Raw genomic sequence first — 22,572 nt, forward strand, 5'->3', positions numbered from 1 at the left:
CCGCGGTCCCAACCTCCCCCATGGTAGGACATGTGTATTCTAGTGCTGTACAGTTCAGACTCTATTATTTCATAATTCTTGGTGCTTTTGGTTTTTATTCGTCTAGAGATAATTTGGACCTGCTACTGATGTAGTTTCTAGGGTGAATTTTAGCCCCTCAAAAGTAGTATCAGTGTAGTTGATACCATACATTTAATATTAAAATATGGACTACAAAATGTGAGTTTTATACTTGTATGTATTTGCCTTGTTGCCTGGGGCACATCTCCCATCATGAGGCTTAACAGATGTTGCACAGAGGGTTGCCTGAACATGTGAATCTGTGTCTGTAATGATTTCCCTGCAACATTATCCTTGATGGAGGAGAGTGTTCTGGTAATGTGGCCTGGTTCTGATCCTCTCTCCCTCCAGATTCACCCAAAAGTTCAAGTTCATTATTATCTGACTGTACAGATGCAACCTGCTCTCTGAATTTACATGCATAGATAACACATTTTTCACACAGCTCATAATAATCACATACCCAAAATAGAACACAAAATCAATATGTATAGATATTCTGGACCATATGCTCAGTTTCATTTTTAAGAGACCCAAGTTTACAGGAGGCTCTTCACCAATCTCACAGCCTGAGAGAAGAAGCTATTTCCCAGCCTGGATGTCCTGATTTTGATGCTCCTGTACCTCCTTCCTAATGGTAGTAGGTCAAAGATATTGTGTGATGGACGTTGGGGATCTTCAATAATTTTCTGAGGCTCCTGATGAATGTTGTCACTGAAGGAAAGGGAGTCTCCAGTGATCTTCTCGGCTCTTTGCAGCGACTGTATCACGCAGTGATGCAGCCAGACAGTGCACTCTTAATCATGCACCTGTAAAACGTCGTACTCCTCCCTCCATCTGCCTGGTGACTCCCTTGATCATCACAAACGTTTCAAAATGGGCACCCCTCGATTGTCCTTTCTGAAACACGATGATGTCTCCAACAGAGGGAGGAAAAGTGTTTGCCAGTGGCCCAGGTGCTGATTTGCTGCTCCAAGAGTGACTGGTTCAAACATGGGACCAACAAGTCAATTTTCGTCTTGGTGAAAACAGTGGGCAAGATCAGTCTGGACCCTGCACTTTTTCCAGCCATTCTACCAATGACTTCTCCTAAGCATGCACTGGCCATTTCCGGAGACCCAAATGAACTGATACTGACCATTTGAGAAGGGCCCAGAGAGCTGTGTGGGGGGGGGGGGGGTTACAAATGGCAATGAAGCTGCAGTCAGCTGTCAAAGCTTTATTCATTCAGGTGCTTTGCCGATTGACGTAGGCGATCATGTCTCTCCGTCCGTCACGATTTCTGACCCTCCGAATTGTAGTTGTTGCCTCCCCTGTTCTCCTTTGGTGAAGGCTCCATCTTTGAGCTGAGACCGTAGTCGATGCCGAGTTCACAATTATACAAGTGAAAAATACTAAAGTGATTTCCCGTTGCCTTCTTTAGTTGCAGTGTCCATACCGGACGGGTCACCCTGCCCATTGATCAGCAGATTTACCTGCCCAGCGTTTTTAGTTTTACAACCATAAATTCCAATTTGTAGAATCTGCTTGTAAAAAAAAACATCCACCATCTGCAACCCATGGCTTCATGTGGCCCTGATTAGGAGGCTAAACAAGTCCTACACCTTGCCCAAGTGTGACCTATACACCTCCTTTTGCTGAACAATTGCGCAACACCAACACCAAGTGTTATTAGCAGATTTAAATGTCTGACAGTTGGAAACATTTAAAAGCCATTAAATAATTCATCAAATTCAAACAAAAAAATTAGATGTTTAAGAACAATGGTAAATAATTAGGAAAATGAAGTTATGTAAAATAGATACTTTTTAAAATTTAAATGAATGGGATAACTGTTCCTCCCTAACATGGAGCTAAGATGTAGCAGGCCAGAGCATCTTTGGAGTCAGTGGTGACCAAGTGGACAGTCCAACAAACTGATGATTGGCCTTCTGTTACCTGGGATCACCCCACACAGGTGGAGGTCCCAGACGTTGTGAGATGCGAGTGGCAGGCACATATTTTCAAAATTGCCCGTTCCCCTTGTTTTGGGTGTGTGGTTGGGGAGAGGTTGCCTGTCTAATATGAGATGTTCTTTTCTTCCAATGGAGACAGCATGTCATGCTTCTTAAGCTGAAGGATTGCTTGAATGTGACTCTTGTGGTGGGAGACGCCATCTGCGATGCAATAATACTGATGCAAGAGATCACCTGTCGAATCCAAACCGAACTGATTCCCAGCGAAGGACTTCCCGTTAAGGTTTACAATTTAAACTTAACTCTCTGCGGGATAAATGTTTTCTGCTGATAACTTATTGGCAAAAATTTTAAGTATTCTCTTGTAAGATTGGTTAATGATTTCCATTTGTAAAGAGCACCAGGAAGGATCTCCCTCTTGTATGTTTCAATATTTCATCTTCAGGGGTGAGAGCTTTGTAATCTCTAGTTCTTCTTGCCTCTCCCTGCAAGATGAGGGAGCGCTTGAGCAGTGGCGAGGCTCTGAGTACATGGGGGCTCTTAACTCGCAGAATCACTGATTCAAATATGGAAAGAGGATTTGCTAGGGTAGATAGGGGGGGGCAGATATTTTCCTGGCTAAGAACCTGGAATGGAGGAACCTCACAGTAAGAGGTCGACTATTTTTTTTGTATTGGAAATTCCCTTGGAGAATCATGAAGGCAAACTGACATGGTTTGCCCGTAGTTTATTGCACCGCCAAGTTTAGGCCTTGCACAGATCCAAAGTACAACACCTGAGGCAGTGCACAAAAGTGCTGGAGTAACCTAGCAGGTCACGCAGCATCCATAGGAAGTAAAGGATAACCAACATTTTGGGCCTGCGCTATACCTGTTGATTGCATTTTACTTCTTCTGGATGCTATGTGATCTCCAGCACCTTTTTTTGGAATTGCTCTCGACCCCGGTATTTGCATATTTTCTTGTGCAACACCTTCCATCTCCAACCAGACACCATCAACATCGACATTTACTATTTCTAGTAACCTCCCCCCTTGGTTACTCAACCATATTTGCTTTCCCTGATTCTTCTAGCCCCATTCCTTCTCTTTCCTCTCCCATCCCTGCCCCCTTCCCTTCACTCCTCCACCCTCTGCCCTTTCCACCTGGCACCTCCTGGCTTCTTATTTTCCCCATTTCAAGTCAAGTCAAGCTGCGTTTATTTGTCGTTCATACCATAAACCTTGTAGTGTACAGTGAAAATGAGATAGCGTTTCTCTGGACTGTGGAGCTGGTTATTTATATGGCTAAATTATCCCAGAAACAATTTTTATCAATAACATATCATTCATTAAATATCATGTTACATATGCTAGCCCTGTGTCCCTGGAGTTCAGAAGCCTCACAGTTTGGGGGTAAGGATGTCTTATAATCTGGTTATGAGGGCCCAAACACTTCGGTACCTCTTCCTGAAAGGCAGGAGGGAGAACAGATTGCAGGAGGCAGTGTATGGAGTCCTTCACGATGTTTATGGCTTTCCACAAACAACGGCCATTATAAATGTCCATCATGGCACGGAGAGAGACCCCAATAATCCCCCTCAGCAGTCTTTACTATCCACTGCAGAGACATGCATCCTGGGATGGTGCAGTTCCTGAACCAGGCAGTGAAGCAGTCACATTAGATGCTCTCAGTGTAGCCCCTGTAGAGGCTGAACTTCACGCAATGACCACAGGAAGTAAAGGCATTGTTGAGCCTTCTTGGCAATGTAACAGGTGTTGGGGGTCCAGGAGAGATTCTCTGCCAGGTGCACGCCAAGGAATTTGGTGCTCTTGACTACCTCGATGGTCAAGGGAGAATGGTCCCCCTGGGCTCTCCCGAAGTCATCTCCTTTGTCTTGTTGACGTTCAGGTTTTGCCCCCCTCCCACCTGTATTCACCTATCACCTGCCAGCTCGAGTTCCTACCCCTTCCCTCTTCCATTTCATTAGGGCTTTTGTCCTCTTCCTATTCCGGCTGAAGGGTTGCAGCTTGAAACGTTGCCTGCCTATTGCCTTCCATGAATGCAACCTGTCCCGCTGAGTTCCTCTACTATTTTATTTGTTGCTCTGAGGATGTGGGCATGTCTTTGGGATTTTCTGCCTTGGGTGGTGGGGGGTGTTGATAGATTCTGGATACTTAAAAACTCAAAGGACATGGAGGTAGGGCAGGAAAATGGTATTTGAGGTTTAAGATTAGCTGCGATCTTATTGAAAAGCACAGTAGGCTTGAGGGCTTAAGGGAGAACTGCTGCCCATATTTCTCATACCTTGCTCTATGTTATCTATAAAGAAGGTCTTTTGATTGCCAAGAGAAGGCTATATATTTTAAAATTGATGCTCTGAGTAGTGCTATCCAAATTAAGGACATCAAATGAAATGGCTACTCCAGCACAGAGAGGCAATGGTGACGGTGAAAAGAGGACCAGGAAGGAGTGAAACATGAAAGTCTGCAAGGCGCTGTGATTGTAGTAAAAGCACAGAGATGCTGGAGGAGCTCAGCTGGTCTCGCAGGGTCTGTAGGAAATAAAGATATATAAAACCAATGTTTCGGGCCTGAGCCCTTCTTCAATGTTTAAAAGAATTTAGACATATAGCACGGTAACAAGCCATTTCAGCCCACAAGTCTGTGCCGCCCAATTTACCTATGTTTCAAATGGTGGGAGGAAATCGGAGCCTCCAGGAAAATCCCCCACAGACACAGGGAGAACGTACAGACAGCATGGAATTCAAACCCTGGTCCGGTTCCAATCACTAATCGCTACGCCAAGCTTGCTGCCCCTGTAAGAATATATTCAAGCAGCTAAAGATAAAGGCAGGTGGAGGAGGGAAGAAAGGGTGAGGGGGGGAGGTGGGGGGGGGTGTGGAGGACAGGCCGACAGGGAAAAGGCAATAACTGGTCATGGATAGGAGGACAGAAAGGTAAGAATTGATTGAGGGAAGGGGTTGGCTCTCTGAACACAGATCTAGAGGAAAGGGGAAATGGGGATCGAGGAAGGGGAGAGACATGGGGTGGGTAGCTAATGAAAACCAGAGAAGTCAATATTAATGCCATCTGGAATATGAGGCTTTGTTCCTATAATTTGCAGGTGGTCTCAGTGTGGCAGTGCACGTCGGCATGGGAATGGGGTGGGCAAAGAGGGATATTGGCGGAAGCAGAGAGTTTTAGTAATGAGGGTAAGTCACAAGGGTGAGGATTTCCATTCCTTGGCAACTGAACTGAGTTATGTAAGATCATGAGACCTATTGATGGGATGAAAAGGTTGGATCTCTCAGCAATGAGGTTAGGAAATAAGACTCAGATTTGAGTTTAGGAAATATATTTTTTTAAATATAGCAAGTCCAGAATTCAACATTTGAAAGAGTTGTGGAAGCTGAGCCCTCATCCTATTTGGCAATGTGGTTGGCGTAGCAGTTAGTGAGATGCTATTACAGCACCAGCGATTGGGACCGGGGTTTGAATCCTGCGCTGTCTCTAAGGAGTTGGTACGTTCTCCCCATGTCTCTGTGGGTTTTTCCTGGTGGCTCTGGTTTCCTACCATCTTTCAAAATGTTCTGGGGGTTATAGGTTAATTGGATGTAAATGGGCAGCATGGGCTTTTGGGCCGAAAGGACCCATTACCATGCTGTATGTCTCAATTTTAAAAATTTAAATTTAAGTTTGATCCCTGAGTGGGTGAGGTCATATGAAGCATGTAATTAAATTGCCAACCATTATCTATGGATCAATGAATGACAGAAGCAATCTTTAGGAGAGGCACACCCACAAGAAGTGGAATGTTTCAGGGTGAAGTCCTTTCATTAGAAGTGGGAATGAGAGAGAGAAAAAATTACTACTCCCCATCCAGTCTTTTCTTCCCTCCTCCCCCAGCCTTTTTATGCCTGCCTTTGCTCATATCTTGAAGAAGGGTTCAGGCCCGAAACGCTGGTTAAATATCTTCCTGAGTTCCTCCAGAGCTTTTGCATATTTAGTACAATCACAGTGCCTGTACACTTTCTTGTTTCACAAAAAAAATTAACTTGTTTTCTCTCTTCCCCATTTCATAACATAGAACATAAAACACAGTACAGGCCCTTCGGCCTTCGATGTTGTCCCGACCCATCTCTTCCTTAAAAAGTACTAGACCCTCCCTACCCTGTAACTCTCTATTTTTCTTCCATTCATGTGACCTTAGTGTTTCAGCCTCCACCATCATCCCAGGCAAGACATTCCGGGCACCCACAACTCTCTGCGTAAAAAAAAAAAAAAAAATCTTAACCGTGATGTCTCCCCATAACTTCCCTCCCTTCACTTTGTACATATGCCCTCTGGTGTTTGCTATTCCTGCTCTGGGAAAAAGGCCTTTCATCATCTTGTGGACCTCTATTAAGCCTCGAAGAGAAAATTCTCGCTCCAAAGAGAAAAGTCCCAGCTCTGCTAACCTTGTCTCTAAAGACTTATTTTCTAATCCAGGCAACATCCTGGTAAATCTCCTTTCTGCCCTCTCTATAGCTTCCATATCCTTCCTATAATGAGATGACCAGAACTGATTGAGAGTCTTCAGCATGAAACATGATCTCTGTTTCTCCTTCTATTGCCATACTTGCTGTGTGTTTTCTGGCATTCTCTGTTGCAGCCCATGGAGATAGATTTGGACAAAGGGAAGTGATTGATGGCTCCTATGGGGCATGAACACACCAGTGCTAGACTTTTGCGTGTTTCTGTGAAAGTGTAGCATGGTAGTCCCAGTTGCCCTGATGTTTTTGTTGTTGGTAGATTACCTGCCAGGGTTTTGAGTGAGATTGCAGTCAATCGTGGGAAAATTTAGCCATGATGATTCTCAACTTGCCCTTTATATTTTTCATCCGCTCTGCAAGCTCTGGGTGAATCACGTGGAGTATTTCATTGGCTATGTCATCTACGTTGATGAAAGTATCAGCACCATTGTGGGGATTATCATCGGCGCCCTTGTCTTCGTGCTGGTGACTGTGATTCTGGCCGTTGTGCTTGTGATATACAAGAAGAAAAGCAAAGGTAATGGCTTTTTTCCCTTGGTTTGATGCCTGATTCTACCATGACAGCAGTTCTGGGTTGCCAGCCAAACTCTGGCAGGTTGGGTGATTGAAGAGGAGTGCTGGGGCTGAGAAATAATTTGTTCATCAAGCTGGATTGGCTGAGTCGGGAGAGGGGAAGCTGAAGAATGAAAGAATAAATCTTTCTATATTGGCAAACAGATGACCCACATTGAGTGGACCTTTCACAACAGTGAACTTGGGTGGTCAAAATCATGGCTACTGAGAGAGAATAGATGGAAACAGAGAATATATGAATTGGTTTTTTTTGTCAGGGTACTGAAATTCATTTAAAAAGCTTTGTTTTGTGTGCTTTCCAGGTAAGTCAACTCATATTGCTGGTCATGCATTAATAAGAAGTAAATAAAGCTATAGTGTGGTGAGTGGGGTGGCGAGAAAATACTAAAACATAAGGGTATTGAAAAGAGAAAAGTACAATTATAATGGAGAGTGCCAAGGAGAGATGCATTCAAGAGTCTGAAACAGTAGGAAAGAAACTGTCCTTGAGTCTAGCAGTCCAAATTTTCAAGTTCATATATTCTCCTGATTGAAGGTGGGAAAAAAGAGAGCACCTTCTGGTGGCTTGAATTGGGATGGGATTATACAATGACTGAATGTGATAAGAACGTAAGAAATAGGAGCAGGAGTCGGCCATCCGGCCCGTCGAGCCGACTTTGTCATTCAACGAGATCATGTCTGTTCTGATGATGGGCCCATCTCCACCCACCCGCCTTTTCCCCATATCCCTTACTATGCAGAGATCTATCCAATCTTATCTTAAATATATTTACTGAGGTCACCTCCACTGCTTTAATGCGCAGCGAATTCCATAGATTCACACCCTCCTCATCTGCATCCTAAATTTACTACCCTGAATCTTGAGGTTATGTCCCCTAGTTCTAGTCTCCCCAACCATGAAAACAATTTACCTAACTCTATCTTATCTCTATGCCTTTCATAATTTTATATGTTTCTCAAAGATTCTCCTTTCATTCTTCTAAATTCCAGTGAGTACTGTCCCAGTCAACTCAATCTCTCCCCCTTCATTCCTGGAATCAACCTTGTGAACCTCCTCTGCACTGTTTCCAAAGCCATTACATTGTTCATCAAGTAAGGAGACGCAGTACTCCAGAAGTGGTTTTACCAATACTGTGTACAGTTGCAGCATCCTTCACTTAAATTCAATCTCTCTAGCAATGAAGGTCAACATTCCATTTGCCTTCTTGATAGCCTGCTACACATGCAAACCAACCTTTTTGCAATTCATGCACAAGCTCTCCCAAGTCCTTCAGCATGGCAGCATGCTGCAATCAGTGGCCATTTAAATAATATTCTGACATTCCATTCTTCCTTCCAAGGTGGATAACCTCACACTTGCCAACATTGTACTCTGTCTGCCAGGCCCTTGCCCACTCACTTAACCTATCTATATCTCTCTGCAAACTCTCCGTTTCCTCTGCACAATTTGCCTTTTCACTCAATTTAGTGTCATCAGCAAACTTAGATACACGACACTCTGTTCCCTCCCAGATCATTCGTGTGTACTGTGAACAGTTACGGGCCCAGCACTGACTCCCGCAGCACCCCGCTCACCACCGATTGCCAACCAGTAAAACACTCCTGCGCCCCAACTCTCTGCTTTGAATTGGTTAACCAATCCTCTATCCATGCTAAAACATCCTTATCTTCTGTATAAGTCTTATCGAACGCCTTCTGATAATTCAGGTAAACAGTGTCCATATGCTCCCCTCTATCTACCATGCTTGTTTATCCTCAAAGAACTCCAGTAAGTTTGTCAAACAGATGCACCACTTTGAACTGAATCAGATGGTGCCTAGTGTAAGTTGTAAATCAAGCCCAAAATTGACATCCAGTCTTTGTCTGAAAAAGAGATATTAAGATCGTTCTCCCATTCAGTTTTAATCTCAATTAGCGAAATTGTTTTCATATTCAATAATTTATAATATAAGGCAGATACTATATTTTTATGAGTGAGCTGTAATTCAAAAAGTTCATCAGTAAAATTTGGTGTGGAAAAATTGGACATTTTGAAAACTTGGAATGAGCAAAATATTCAATTTGTTAACACCTGAAAAAGTGTCTATTTGATAGATTAAATTTGATCATCAATTGTTGTAGAGATATGAAGTTTTGATGTGTAAAAAGATCCTTGAAACTTTAATTCCTGAAAGGTTCCATTCTTGAAAACCTGCGTTTAAAATAGAAGGTTGAAATAAATGATTAGATAGGATAGGACTTATGCTTATCAATCCCGTTATTTCAAAAAATGTTATAACTTGACTCCAAATCTTCAGTCTATGTATCATTATTAAATGATACATGTCAGTTTTCAAATACAGAGAGATATAGATGAACCCAATATTGCCCATAGAGAAGTGTTTTTAAGGGATTTCAATCCTATCTCAATCCATTTAGGGCAGTTATCTGTCTTTTCCCATTGCAACAACGATAACATATTCCTCAAGTTCATAGCCCAGTAACAAAATCTAAAATTGGGTAATGCCAGCCCTCATTATTTCTTGTATTCTGGAGATACCTTTTATTCAGTGTAGGTTTCTTTCTTTTGCTATAGTAAAAGGACTTAGAAAAAAATATTGGCAGTGATTGGAATAAATATAAAAATTTTGGTAAAATATTCATTTTAACCAAATTATTGCGACCAATCATAGTTAAAGAAAGTGGTGACCATCTGGTAAGAATTAATTTGGTTTAATTAACTAAGACTGTAAAATTTTCTTTGAAAAGATTTTTAAAGTTCTTGGTTATTGTAGTACGTAATTATTTAAATTGTTTATTCACTATTTTGAATGGACAGTTAGAATAGAAAACTAGTGGGCCCTGCAATGGTAGTGGTATGCTCTTATGTAGATTAAGTTTATAACCTGTGAGTCTGCTAAAGTGTGAAAATAACAACAATATGCTAAGTATAGTTATCTCAGGGGCAGAAATAAAAAGTAGAAGGCCATCCGCCTATAGGGATGGCTTATGTTCCCATAGGTCCTTGAAGCATGTGCCCGCAAAACCCTAAGTTTAACCCTAAGCCCTAAGTCGAGAAGCAGTGGGCTAAGGGGTCAGCCCTGTCTCATGCCTCGATGTAATTTAAAAACTTTTAATTGTTGGGAATTAGTGCAAATGGCTTACTTTCACAATTGGACTAATTAGGTGGGATGAAGGTTGTTATTGGGTGGTCTTTGTTCAGATCTCGCTTGATGTTATCTCTAGTTACAATATGAATTACAACTTTGATTGGCATTGGGTTAGATTTTTTTTTCTTTTCCTTTTCCTTTTTTCTCTTTCTTTACTTATACAACTCAATGTATAAATGCATATTGGATTGGGATTTAAGTCCAAGTACTATTGCCACTATCTTCTTTCTTTGGCTTGGCTTCGCGGACGAAGATTTATGGAGGGGGTAAAAAAGTCCACGTCAGCTGCAGGCTCATTTGTGGCTGACCAGTCCGATGCGGGACAGGCAGACACGATTGCAGCGGTTGCAAGGGAAAATTGGTTGGTTGGGGTTGGGTGTTGGGTTTTTCCTCCTTTGCCTTTTGTTCGTGAGGTGGGCTCTGCGGTCTTCTTCAAAGGAGGCTGCTGCCCGCCAAACTGTGAGGCGCCAAGATGCACGGCTTGAGGCGTTATCAGCCCACTGGCGGTGGTCAATGTGGCAGGCACCAAGAGATTTCTTTAGGCAGTCCTTGTACCTTTTCTTTGGTGCACCTCTGTCACGGTGGCCAGTGGAGAGCTCGCCATATAATACGATCTTGGGAAGGCGATGGTCCTCCATTCTGGAGACGTGACCCATCCAGCGCAGCTGGATCTTCAGCAGCGTGGACTCGATGCTGTCGACCTCTGCCATCTCGAGTACCTCGACGTTAGGGGTGTGAGCGCTCCAATGGATGTTGAGGATGGAGCGGAGACAACGCTGGTGGAAGCGTTCTAGGAGCCGTAGGTGGTGCCGGTAGAGGACCCATGATTCGGAGCCGAACAGGAGTGTGGGTATGACAACGGCTCTGTATACGCTTATCTTTGTGAGGTTTTTCAGTTGGTTGTTTTTCCAGACTCTTTTGTGTAGTCTTCCAAAGGCGCTATTTGCCTTGGCGAGTCTGTTGTCTATCTCATTGTCGATCCTTGCATCTGATGAAATGGTGCAGCCGAGATAGGTAAACTGGTTGACCGTTTTGAGTTTTGTGTGCCCGATGGAGATGTGGGGGGGCTGGTAGTCATGGTGGGGAGCTGGCTGATGGAGGACCTCAGTTTTCTTCAGGCTGACTTCCAGGCCAAACATTTTGGCAGTTTCCGCAAAGCAGGACGTCAAGCGCTGAAGAGCTGGCTCTGAATGGGCAACTAAAGCGGCATCATCTGCAAAGAGTAGTTCACGGACAAGTTTCTCTTGTGTCTTGGTGTGAGCTTGCAGGCGCCTCAGATTGAAGAGACTGCCATCCGTGCGGTACCGGATGTAAACAGCGTCTTCATTGTTGGGGTCTTTCATGGCTTGGTTCAGCATCATGCTGAAGAAGATTGAAAAGAGGGTTGGTGCGAGAACACAGCCTTGTTTCACGCCATTGTTAATGGAGAAGGGTTCAGAGAGCTCATTGCTGTATCTGACCCGACCTTGTTGGTTTTCGTGCAGTTGGATAATCATGTTGAGGAACTTTGGGGGACATCCGATGCGCTCTAGTATTTGCCAAAGCCCTTTCCTGCTCACGGTGTCGAAGGCTTTGGTGAGGTCAACAAAGGTGATGTAGAGTCCTTTGTTTTGTTCTCTGCACTTTTCTTGGAGCTGTCTGAGGGCAAAGACCATGTCAGTGGTTCCTCTGTTTGCGCGAAAGCCGCACTGTGATTCTGGGAGAATATTCTCAGCGACACTAGGTATTATTCTATTTAGTAGAATCCTAGCGAAGATTTTGCCTGCAATGGAGAGCAACGTGATTCCCCTGTAGTTTGAGCAGTCTGATTTCTCGCCTTTGTTTTTGTACAGGGTGATGATGGTGGCATCACGAAGATCCTGAGGCAGTTTACCTTGGTCCCAACAAAGCTTGAAAAACTCATGCAGTTTGGCATGCAGAGTTTTGCCGCCAGCCTTCCAGACTTCTGGGGGGATTCCATCCATACCTGCTGCTTTGCCACTTTTCAGTTGTTCGATTGCCTTATATGTCTCATCCAGGGTGGGAACCTCATCCAGCTCTAGCCTTAGGGGCTGTTGAGGGAGCTGGAGCAGGGCGGAATCTTGGACTGAGCGGTTGGTACTGAAAAGAGATTGGAAGTGTTCTGACCATCGGTTGAGGATGGAGATCTTGTCGCTGAGGAGGACTTTGCCACTATATAATACTATTAAATGTGTAATAGTCTCAATCCAATGGATTTATTATATATTTGTTTTATTTTCCGACAAAACCCAATAGAAATAACTAAACAAAAAAAGAAATTTATCAAATAGGACCTGCCTTTGTTAAATCCATGCTGCGAATGCCAGATGTATCCATTTCACTCCAGATGCCTCACTGTTTCTTCTTTCATTGAGAGCTTCAAGCATTTTGCCATCTACAGATGTTAAACGTAGTTGGCCTACAGTTCCCTGCCTTTTGCTGAGATCAGTTTTTGAATAGTGATGTTATATTCACCATCTTCCAATCCATCAGAACCTGTCCAGAGAATTTTGATAAAGTATCACTACCGCCTCAACTATAACTTCTGCCATTTCTTTCAGTACCCTGGAGTGCATTCCATCAGGAGCAGGGGATTTATCTATCTTTAGTCCCTGATGTTTTCTGAGTGATAGCTATTACATCCAGGTCCTCACCTCCCATCACATCCATAACATCTGTCTTTGGCATGTTTGACATGTCCTCCACTGTGAATATTGACACAAAATAGTTATTTGAAGCTTCAGCCATTTCCTAATTACCCAACATCAATTCTCCCTTTCTCATCCTCCAAGGAACCAACCTTCACTTTAGCCACCCTTTTGTGCTTTATATAATTATACAAACTTTTTATATTTCATGCTAATCTTTTCTCAAAGTCTACCTTCCCTTTCTTTATTGTTTGCTTTATGGTTCTTTGCTGTTTCTTAAAGATTTCCCAATCTTCTGGTTTCTCACTGCTCTTGGGGACTTGGAACACATGAGCAGTTTGAGGCCTTCCTTGATTTTCTCAATTATCCAAGGTTGGATGTCCCCGCCCTTACTGTCCTTGCTTTTAACTGGAATATATTTTTGTTGAGCACCGTGAAAAATCTCTTTTGAAAGTACTCCACTGTTCCTCAGCCGTCCTTCCATATAGCCTGTGTTCCCCCAGTCTACCCTGGCCAACTCCTCCCTCGTCCCCTTGTAGTTTCCTTTGTTTAGTCATCACACACTTGTCTTAGACCGAATATTGTACCCTCCATTTGTATGATGAACTCAATGATTCTGTGAACAGTCTTTCCAAGAGAATCCCTAACTACAAGGACACAATTTTTTTTTGTCTCATTGCATGGGATCAGATCCAAGATGGAATGTTCCTTTACAGGTTCAGTAACATTCTGTTCAAGAAAGCCATCCCATATGCATTTTATCAGGCTACCTCAACCAAGTTGTTTCACCCAGTCTACGTGCATGTTAAAGTTCCCCACGATAAATGCTGTTTCTTCCTTACACGCCTCCGATGTTTCTTGGTTTATTGCCTGTGCCATTGTAAAGTTATTATTGGGTGGCCAATAGACAGCTCCAGGTAGAGATTTTTTCCCCCCTTTACTATTCCTAATCTCTACTCAGATGGACTCAGCATTTTGCTCTTTAGATCTTATATCATCTCTCTCTTTTGCCCTGATCTCATCCTTAACTGAGAGGGCTCCCCCCACCTCCCCGTACCTTCCTGCCTCTCCTTCCTTGTTACCTGATATCCTTGGATATTTCTGTAATGGCCTCTAAATCATGCTCCTTTGCACTGATTTGTGCCACAATTTCGCTGGCCTTGTTTCAAATACTGTGGGCATTCAGATAAAGTGCCCTTATACCCATTGTGCTTTTAAAATATTTGCCTCTTGACTTTTATCCCCTCTGCTCTTGTGTTTCTCTGTTTTAACTTTTGCTTTTGCTCTATTTATGTGATCAATGCTGGTCTAGTTTATCTTAATCAAAACACCACCTAAGATACTGAATTAACATTCCATCAGCTTAAAAATCAGGAGAAAATTAATAATATATGGCTAACCAGAGATTAAAGTTAATTATATCCCCTGTCTCTGGTGGGTTTCCCATACCATGTAACATTTGTTAGTGAGACTGAGAGGTCGCACATAAAAGACTCAAATCTATTCCTCCTCAGGAGTTATTTGAAAAGTTCAGTGATGCGCCACTGGCTAAAAAGCAGAAACCCACTTTTAACCGTATGCCCTGAGGTTTCAGAGACAGCTGGTTTAATAAGGCTGTCAATCAGTAAGTGGGTCAGCCTCTTCACCTTCACGAGAGTCAGCCTTCAGTCTCATCGGTGCAAGATGTTTAAGGTCTCCAACTATGGGGTGGCACTGCGGCTCAGCCGCAGCTTTATTGCATCATTGCTAATCCTTGCCAGTTTATCTTGATCAAAAACAGCACACTTGGTACTAAATCAATGTTCCACCAGCCCCAGCACTAGGCAACAAATTTTAAAACAAAATAAAGAGTGAACCAAAGTTTTGATTCCAGTAACATCGTTGGAAAATACACCAGTGCAAATATCAGATGAACAGAGGATTTAGCTTAATCTCTGTTTATTGCTAGAGTATCGTAAGTCAGCGTTCTGCCACAACTCAAAGACGCAAATAACTGAAGTTAACAAATTTATAGTTAGTTTAAACTGCTTTTAAATGGAGCATTTTGACCACGTGCTTAGTTATGGTGCCAAATTTTTGTTTGATGCTTCCAGCATGTTTTTAGTATGTTAAATGGGTTGCGTGAAAGCGTTTTGATGTTGCTTGTGGATTGATACTTTCCCATGTTTCCAAGCAAGCTAATCGTGATGGCTCAAAATTAAGACGACATCTTGTCCATTGGATGCTTCTCATTCCTTGTCCACTGAGGGCTTAGGGGAAACTCCTCCCTTCGTCTTCCTGCAGAACCTGTGTTTAGAATTTTCTTTTCCTTTGCACACCAATTTCCCTTCTTGATTCATGGATACGAACCAAAGATTGTGAATTAAAGTGGCAAAATAAACAGGCTACTATTACAAGCTAAATCCGCAAGACACACCAGTTGTTGAAACACAATGCTGGAGAAACTCAGAAGGTCAAACAGTGAATTTTATGTCTTGTTCATAGCCAATGTTTCGAGCTGGAGCCTTTCATCAAGGTATAAGCAAAATGTAGGCAGGCACCCAAACAAAATGGCGAGGGGAGGGGCAGGAGGTAATATTTTGGATAAGGGAGGGAGGGCACACCAGCAAACAGGGGGAAGGGGGATGGCTCTGTGAAAGATTCCACCCCACTATTTTGTTCGGGCCCTTGCCTACATTTTGCTCATACCTTGTTGAAGGGCTCAAGCCTGAAACGTGGCTTATGTATCTCTATCTTTGTTGCATAAAGTACACTGTTTGACCTGCTGAGTTTCTCCGGCAGTATCAGATGACTTCAATCATGGGGTCTGCAGACTTTCGTGTTGTTCTATACCATTTGTTAGTTGTTGTTTGTTCTGTCTGGTCCTTCACAAAGTTCTGCAATTTTACTTGAGAAAAAAAAGATTTTTTCTGACGTTGATCTTCCATTAATAATAGATTAACTTTTGATCTGATTACTGATTTTGGGACCCGATTAAATGAAAGATGGCTTCTATGTTGCCCTAGATTGTAGAATTAAATATATTAATGATTATGGAATCAAAGTTACTAGTTGGAGTTGAGGTGCAAATCAGCTCTGTGCTAATTCAATGACAGAAGAGACCAGAAGGGTCTGAACTGCCTCCTCATGTCCCAAGCTATAACAATCTCTCCATAATACCTCCTTTGCTATGAAGCACTTTTGGGAACAAAAGATCCTCTTTTGTTCTTCTACCTTCTTTGTCCTCGGTTTTACTTAATTTTTAATTCAGAGATACAGAACAGTAACAGGCCCTCCTGAGCCACGATACAAAGATAAACTATTTTGCGTGCTATCTGGGGAAGTCAACCCATACTTGTACAACAGGTAGGGCTAAAATAAAGCAAAATCCTCCATTTATATCTTGTTTATTATTGTCTCCGTTCCTCTGGTTGAAGAGATGGGTTCACTGAGGCAGTTAAAAGCCCTTTTTATGGACCCAGTATAATCGGTAGTGCAATGCCAGGGAAAACTTTTCACCGAGACGTCCGCAATACTAACCCATTCTCTCCACTATGAACCACCGTATCGGTTTATTCAGTAAACCCCCCCTCCCCCCCCCGGTATCCAGCACCTATGGAGATTGGTAAATGCCAGATAAGTGAACTTGCCGGTTGCTTGAGACTGCGTGTTGTATGATTGGCCAACTAAGTGCTAGAGGGCGCCAATTTTAAACTTTCATATTTTTTACCCATTTATTTTCCGCAATTTTTTTTTTGCCAGTTAGCTTGAGACGGCCAGTTGCTTGAATTCTCAATAACGGGGATTTTATTCTGTTAATTTATTGTGAAGGCTTAAGAAGGTGTCTGACAAAAATTTATCTTGTATTTCAGAGCATGCAGACTTAATGAGCCGCTTGGAAGCTTCAGTTAACATGATGTCTCTCAATTCCGTACCACCTCGGTCAAGTGATTACAGGACCAGTTGTAAGTCCTGTTTCAAGTTGGGTTCTGTGCCCATAAACAGCAATGTTTATTCTCCATTTGCAAGTCATTTTCAATAATGTTTTATGTGTGGCACAGCCACCTCTGTTGCTCCTATTTTGCCACTTTCCCTCCATTATAGTGTTCTATCAATCTCCTTCCCTCTGCAGGTATTTCCACCTTCACCCTCCCCTCCTCTCTCCTGGCTTTATTGGCTGTTTTATCGGTCTTGTCGGCTACCACCCATCTCTCTCCTGCTGCAGTCTCCCAGCTCCACTTCCCCTACTTCTCCATCTAGCCATCATCCCCATCCACCCCCAGCTCCAACCCAGTCTACATCTCACTGACTGTGAGGAAACTGACAGTGTTTAGTTGGCGTTGCCGAGCAGCAGTACAGTAAAACCCACAGTGTCCGGCAGCTAGGGGATTGCACATTCTCCGGCTGCCTGAGACTCACCCTTACAATGCCTAACTAATACACCTGAATTAAGAATAAACAGTTTAAAAGACAAAAGACAGTGCAAAATGAAAAGCAATTAAAAAAATCAGTATTGTAATCCTTAATTTTTAAATTAAAAAAAATGTAGACAGGCCACTTTAACCCATGCATCTGTGCTGTCCAATTTAGACCCAATGAACCTACATCCCTGCTACGTTTTGAATGGTACGTTTTGAGCCACCGGAGAAAACCCATGCAGACATAAGGAGAGCGTACAAACTCCTTACAGACAGTATGGGATTCGAACCCCAGTCCTGATTGCTGGTGTTGAAACAACAATGCGATAACTGCAGACGGGTTGAGGAGATCAGAGAGAGAGATGGATCACTATTGCTTCTACACTTTTTAGATGACACTTTCCTTCTTCTAATATATCCTAATTTCAAAGTATCATCTTCCAAAGCATAAGCTACGATATCCCGAATTTAGCTCTCTTTAATCTAATAAATCCAAATCTGTGACTGCTGCTTTGTGGCTTTAATTCGTTGATAAAACGGATAAACATTTTGTATAGCCTCGCTTTGACTTTCATAACAATGAATAACAAAGCATTTACTGTATAAAAAAGATATATAGTGATACTTAAACTTTAAAGAGATACATAAAGGTATTTAAATAGACAAAAATTCAAAGAAAAATTTCTCCTGCTCACGCTTCCTTCATATCTGTTAGTGGCTGGGTGGATATTACGACTTATTACATCATAGTTACTATGGTAGCACTACAAACAATAGTTGTCTTTAAGAGACAGGCACAAAATTAACTAGAATCAAAAAGCACAAGGTTTAAACCAGATTGGACCAAGATAGAGCTAGATAAAATAGGGGAGAAGGTACCAGAACATATACTTTATAAGTGGGATGAAAAGCTGGTGCAATATAGAAGTTCACCAGTACTGCACCATTTACTCAACATATGGAAGAAGATTCACGTAGAAAGGAAAAAAAAACAAATGATCAACTACCAAAATTATTATTGACGCAAAATCAACTAATCTCTTTCATAATAGATAACCTTTCCTTCAGAGAATGGGAGAGAAAAGGAATTAAAAGAATAGAAAATTGTTTTTTGGGAAATAATTTATTATATTTTGAACAAATGAAGTACAAATATGGAATAACTCATGGTACAATGTTTACATACCATCAACTGAAAACCTACTTAAAGGACAAATTGGGAAGCAGACTGAGATTACCAAAAGGAAGCAGCTTTGAATATGTGATTACAGAAACAACAATAATAAAAAGATTTATAACGAACATGTACATCAAGCTGCAAGAGAAGGAAAATTATGAAATAAGTTATAAACCCAAACAAAAGTGGGAAAAAGATTTAAACATAAAGATAAAAAATGAAACATGGGAAAAGTTATCCTCTGGAACTATGAAGAATATAATAAACACAAGGTTACACATGATACAGTTTAATTGGTTACACAGATTATATATCACGCACCAAAAGTTAAATAAATGGAATCCAACATTATCAGATAGATGTTTTCGCTGTAAGAAGGAAACAGGAACAACAGTACATGCAATTTGAGCATGTGAGAAAGTGGAAAAGTTTTGGGAAGATCTAAATCAGGTATTAAATAGAATCACAAAAAGCAACATACCAAAAAATCCAGAGATCTTTCTTCTAAGTAATATAAGAAGTAAAGAACTAGGCCTCAAACTGGATGAAGCGCAATAAAGATTTGTTATGATAGCCTTAGCTGTAGCAAAAAAATGTATAATGTCAACTTGAAAATCGGAAGAGAGTCTGAGAGTACAGCAATGGTACATGGAAATGAATAAATGTGTTCCATTGGAAAAAAATAACATAATTAAAAAAAATAAAGTCACATTATTTGAACAAATTTGGGAACCGTACATAGAACACAACAGAGAGGGCTTACCTTGGACCTCCACCCCCTAAAATGATAAAATGAGAAGACAAAATGACCTGACACAATTTTCTTGTTTATTTTCATTGTGTGATGAAGTTGTTTAATAGGTTTATTGTATTGTATTTGTTGAACGTTTAATGAGTTTGGAGGGGGGGTGGGAAGGAGGGAGGGAAGGGAGGGGGAAAAAGGGGGAGAAAATGACACTGTGTATATTCAAGAGAGAAATGTTTGTATGTATTTTGATTGATATGGTTCACAGTGTGAAAAATTTTTAAAAATTTAAAAAAGAGGGAGGGGGAGGAAAGATGGTGCAGCATGACGATCATTTGTCCCCTCCCTCCTCTCCCATTAAACTTACTCTGGAGATGAAAAAATAAGCACAAGGTTTTAACTCTCCCACCTATGAACTTGCCTGTTGGCCTGTACTGTTCCCCTGACCCTTTGTCCCTCCGCTTGCCTCCTCTTTGCTCATACCTTGATGAAGGGCTCAGGCCCGAAACGTTGCGTACCCTTTACTTCCTAAGATTGACGCGTGGTCTGTTGAGTTTCTCCAGCATTTTTGAGTATTGGACTTTATTGTTGCAGATACCAGATAGAAGTTTATTTCTATGTCTTGTTCCATTTAGCAGAATGGGAATCTTGTTCAAAGGGCTCGATTTCTGCTTTCTATCTTAATCTTTTTGAACAAACACTGACAATGGTAATTAATGCTAAATTAGACTCTGAGAGTGCAGAGGATTTGAGTTTTCTTGCCCTTGGACACTTCTTCACTCTCCTCTCCCAATTTGCTTTCACAGTCTCTTGCATGTACCCCAGTGTGTTTTAATCTCTGCAGTTATGCAAGGAGATAATTGCATACTAACATTTGGGTTCCTCATCTGTTTAGACAAGTGGATTATTGGATTATTAAGCAGGATACCTCCAGGGCTTTTGTTTTGTCCCTTCTCTCTACTCTTGCTCTTATCCTTGAGTCAGGGTACATGTCTTACAGCATCTTGCTGCCTTTTTGATTCCAGTCCTGACCATCTACTGCCATTTCTAAGAGTTCACCTGGACTTGTAAAATTATGGCAAAGCTACCATTATTAAATGGGGGAGGGGGAAAGATCTCTTTTGCGAATATGGTGCATCTTGTTTTGTCATTGCAGATCGTGTCAGAGATTCAGATCTGGAGCTGATGGTTTAGACCAGTGGTCTTCAACCTTTTTTTTTATCCCCCCCACTCACCTCCCACCATAAGTAATCCCTTACTAATCACAGAGCACCTATGACCTAGGGATTGCTTAAGGTGGGATGTGTGCAGAAAGAAAAGGTGTGGCTGCAGGGAATGAGGAGCACCCAGTGACTCTGGGTGGGGTGGGGGAGAGATTCTCTTTTGCTTTTCTTTCTCTGACTGTCAGGGGCACTGGGAAATTTCTGCTGATAGCAAATCTTTGTCTGCCTTAAGGTAGACTAAAGGAAATTACATGTTATATCACATTTTCTGTTTTACTACATGGCAATAAAATAATCTTGAATCTTGAAAACATTAACTTTATAAGTGTTAAGTCTTGGAGTTCCTAATCCTGTGGGGTATGAATGCTTGCGGGCATATATGTTTTGACAAAACGTGACATCTGGCAGACCCCAGTAGTTGTCTCTGTTGAAACTGGAGTTTTTAGTTTGTGAAGTGTGTTTCTTTCCATTCCCACACAAGCCCCTATGGAAAATTCATCAATGTCAACATGAGGTGCAATGGGTCAGAGATATTTTGCATTCTGATGAATGATCTCTTCGAATTATTTTGATTTTATCTACCACCACTTATGAGAAAATCACGAGTCCCTCAGTTTTCATGGCAGACTTGATCCTTCAACCAATGTTACATTTAAATTAAACTGATGTCCTGGACATTATTGCCATTGCTTTTGGGCAGCACGGTTGGCGTGGCGGTCAGTGCAACACCTTTCCAGCACCAGCAATCGGGACTGGGGTTAGAATCCCACGCTGTCTCTAAGGAGATTGTACATTCTCACTGGGTCTGCGTGGGTTTTCCCCGGGAGGGCTCCAGTTTCCTCCCACTGTTCAAAACATACCGGGGATGTAGGCTAGATGCAAATTGGGCAGCTTGGACTCACGATCTGAAATGGCTTGTTAGTGTGCTGTGTGTCTAAAAACTTGCTTGCATTTTCAAACCAGATAGTGTTCAAGATTCAAGGATTCTTTCATTGTCATTTAATAAAACAAGTGTAATATTAAACAAAATTGGATTTGGTCTGACCAGCAGAAATTGCTGGGCGCCTCTTACAGTAAGAGAAAGAAGCAAAAGCGAGTGTCCCCCCCCCCCCGAGTCACTGAGTGTGGATTGATTCATCTCCAGCGCTCCCACGGCCTTCGCAGCCACTCAGACTCCAGTCCAAACTACTGGCAACCTGATTTCCAGATCTGAACCTCTGATACAATCAGGAAGCCTTCTGCGCCCTCTCGCATCATGGTTGTGGTACTCCTTGTCTCAAGCCAGTGTCCAGCTGTCCACAGCCCGGTGCGACTCCTTTGACTGCAGTCGCCAGCAGCCCGCAGCCTGCACAGGTTCCTCTCCTCGAGTCACCAATAGCCTACTGCCACAAAGCCTCTTTTTGGTCTGCTGCCATGGCTACCGTCCTGTAGGTCGACTCCTCTGCTCCTCCTTCTCAAAAGGGAGTTGGTCTCCCCATTTTCTGGTGCCCTGCGCCAGTTCTTAGGTAAAAGAGTCTGTAACCCCTCGAGGCATTTTCGGCCCAGACCCCGCTGTCACAGGATTTTAAAATGAATCACACTTGGCTGCTTTAACAGGACTTTTAAAGCCTATGCTGAGCAATCAGTATTTGGACTGGACGGTTGGACTCCACGAGGAGTGCTGTGTCTCCTCTCCTTGATCTCCTCGGGCCTGCACCAGTGGAAGCACTCAGAGGAGAAGCAAAAGAGAGTCCCCCTCAGAGTCGCTGAGTGTCTATGGATTTTCCTCCAATGTCCAATTCAGTTCAAACCCGAGCTCCCGATCCAAATCTCCGACACACTGATGAGGCCTAAAGCACCTAGTGCCCTTCTTGCACTCAGCACCCTCTCAAATCCCGGTTCCGATACCTGGTCCTTATGAGCCAGTCTCCAGCGGCCCGCAGCCTGTGTGGGTTCCTCGCCTGCAAGCCGCCAGCAGTTCACTGCCTGTGCATACCCTGCAGCCAGAGCCCCTCATTGATCCACCACCATGGTCACTATCCTTAGGGTCGTCTCCTTTGCTTCTCCTCCTCAACAGTGTTTTCCCCAAAACTAGTGGCCTGCACCGGTCCGCTGCTCCCCCCCCCCGGAGTTTGCAACTCCTCATGTCTGCTG

At 42.6% G+C, this 22,572-nt stretch overlaps 1 protein-coding gene across 2 annotated transcripts in view; it reads left to right on the forward strand.

The window, feature by feature from the left end:
* LOC138763037 (macrophage-stimulating protein receptor-like) overlaps positions 1–22,572 on the forward strand; it is a 203,522-nt gene that overhangs the window by 149,452 nt on the left and 31,498 nt on the right. For both annotated transcript variants that reach the window (XM_069936567.1, XM_069936568.1), the window contains exons 11-13: positions 2,155–2,298; positions 6,888–7,044; positions 16,749–16,841. In XM_069936567.1, the coding sequence (XP_069792668.1) occupies positions 2,155–2,298; positions 6,888–7,044; positions 16,749–16,841 (394 nt within the window). The remainder of the gene's footprint in view (positions 1–2,154; positions 2,299–6,887; positions 7,045–16,748; positions 16,842–22,572) is intronic.

The sequence above is a fragment of the Narcine bancroftii genome, chromosome 5, assembly GCF_036971445.1.
Source record: "Narcine bancroftii isolate sNarBan1 chromosome 5, sNarBan1.hap1, whole genome shotgun sequence".
In the NCBI taxonomy this organism is placed as follows: domain Eukaryota; kingdom Metazoa; phylum Chordata; class Chondrichthyes; order Torpediniformes; family Narcinidae; genus Narcine; species Narcine bancroftii.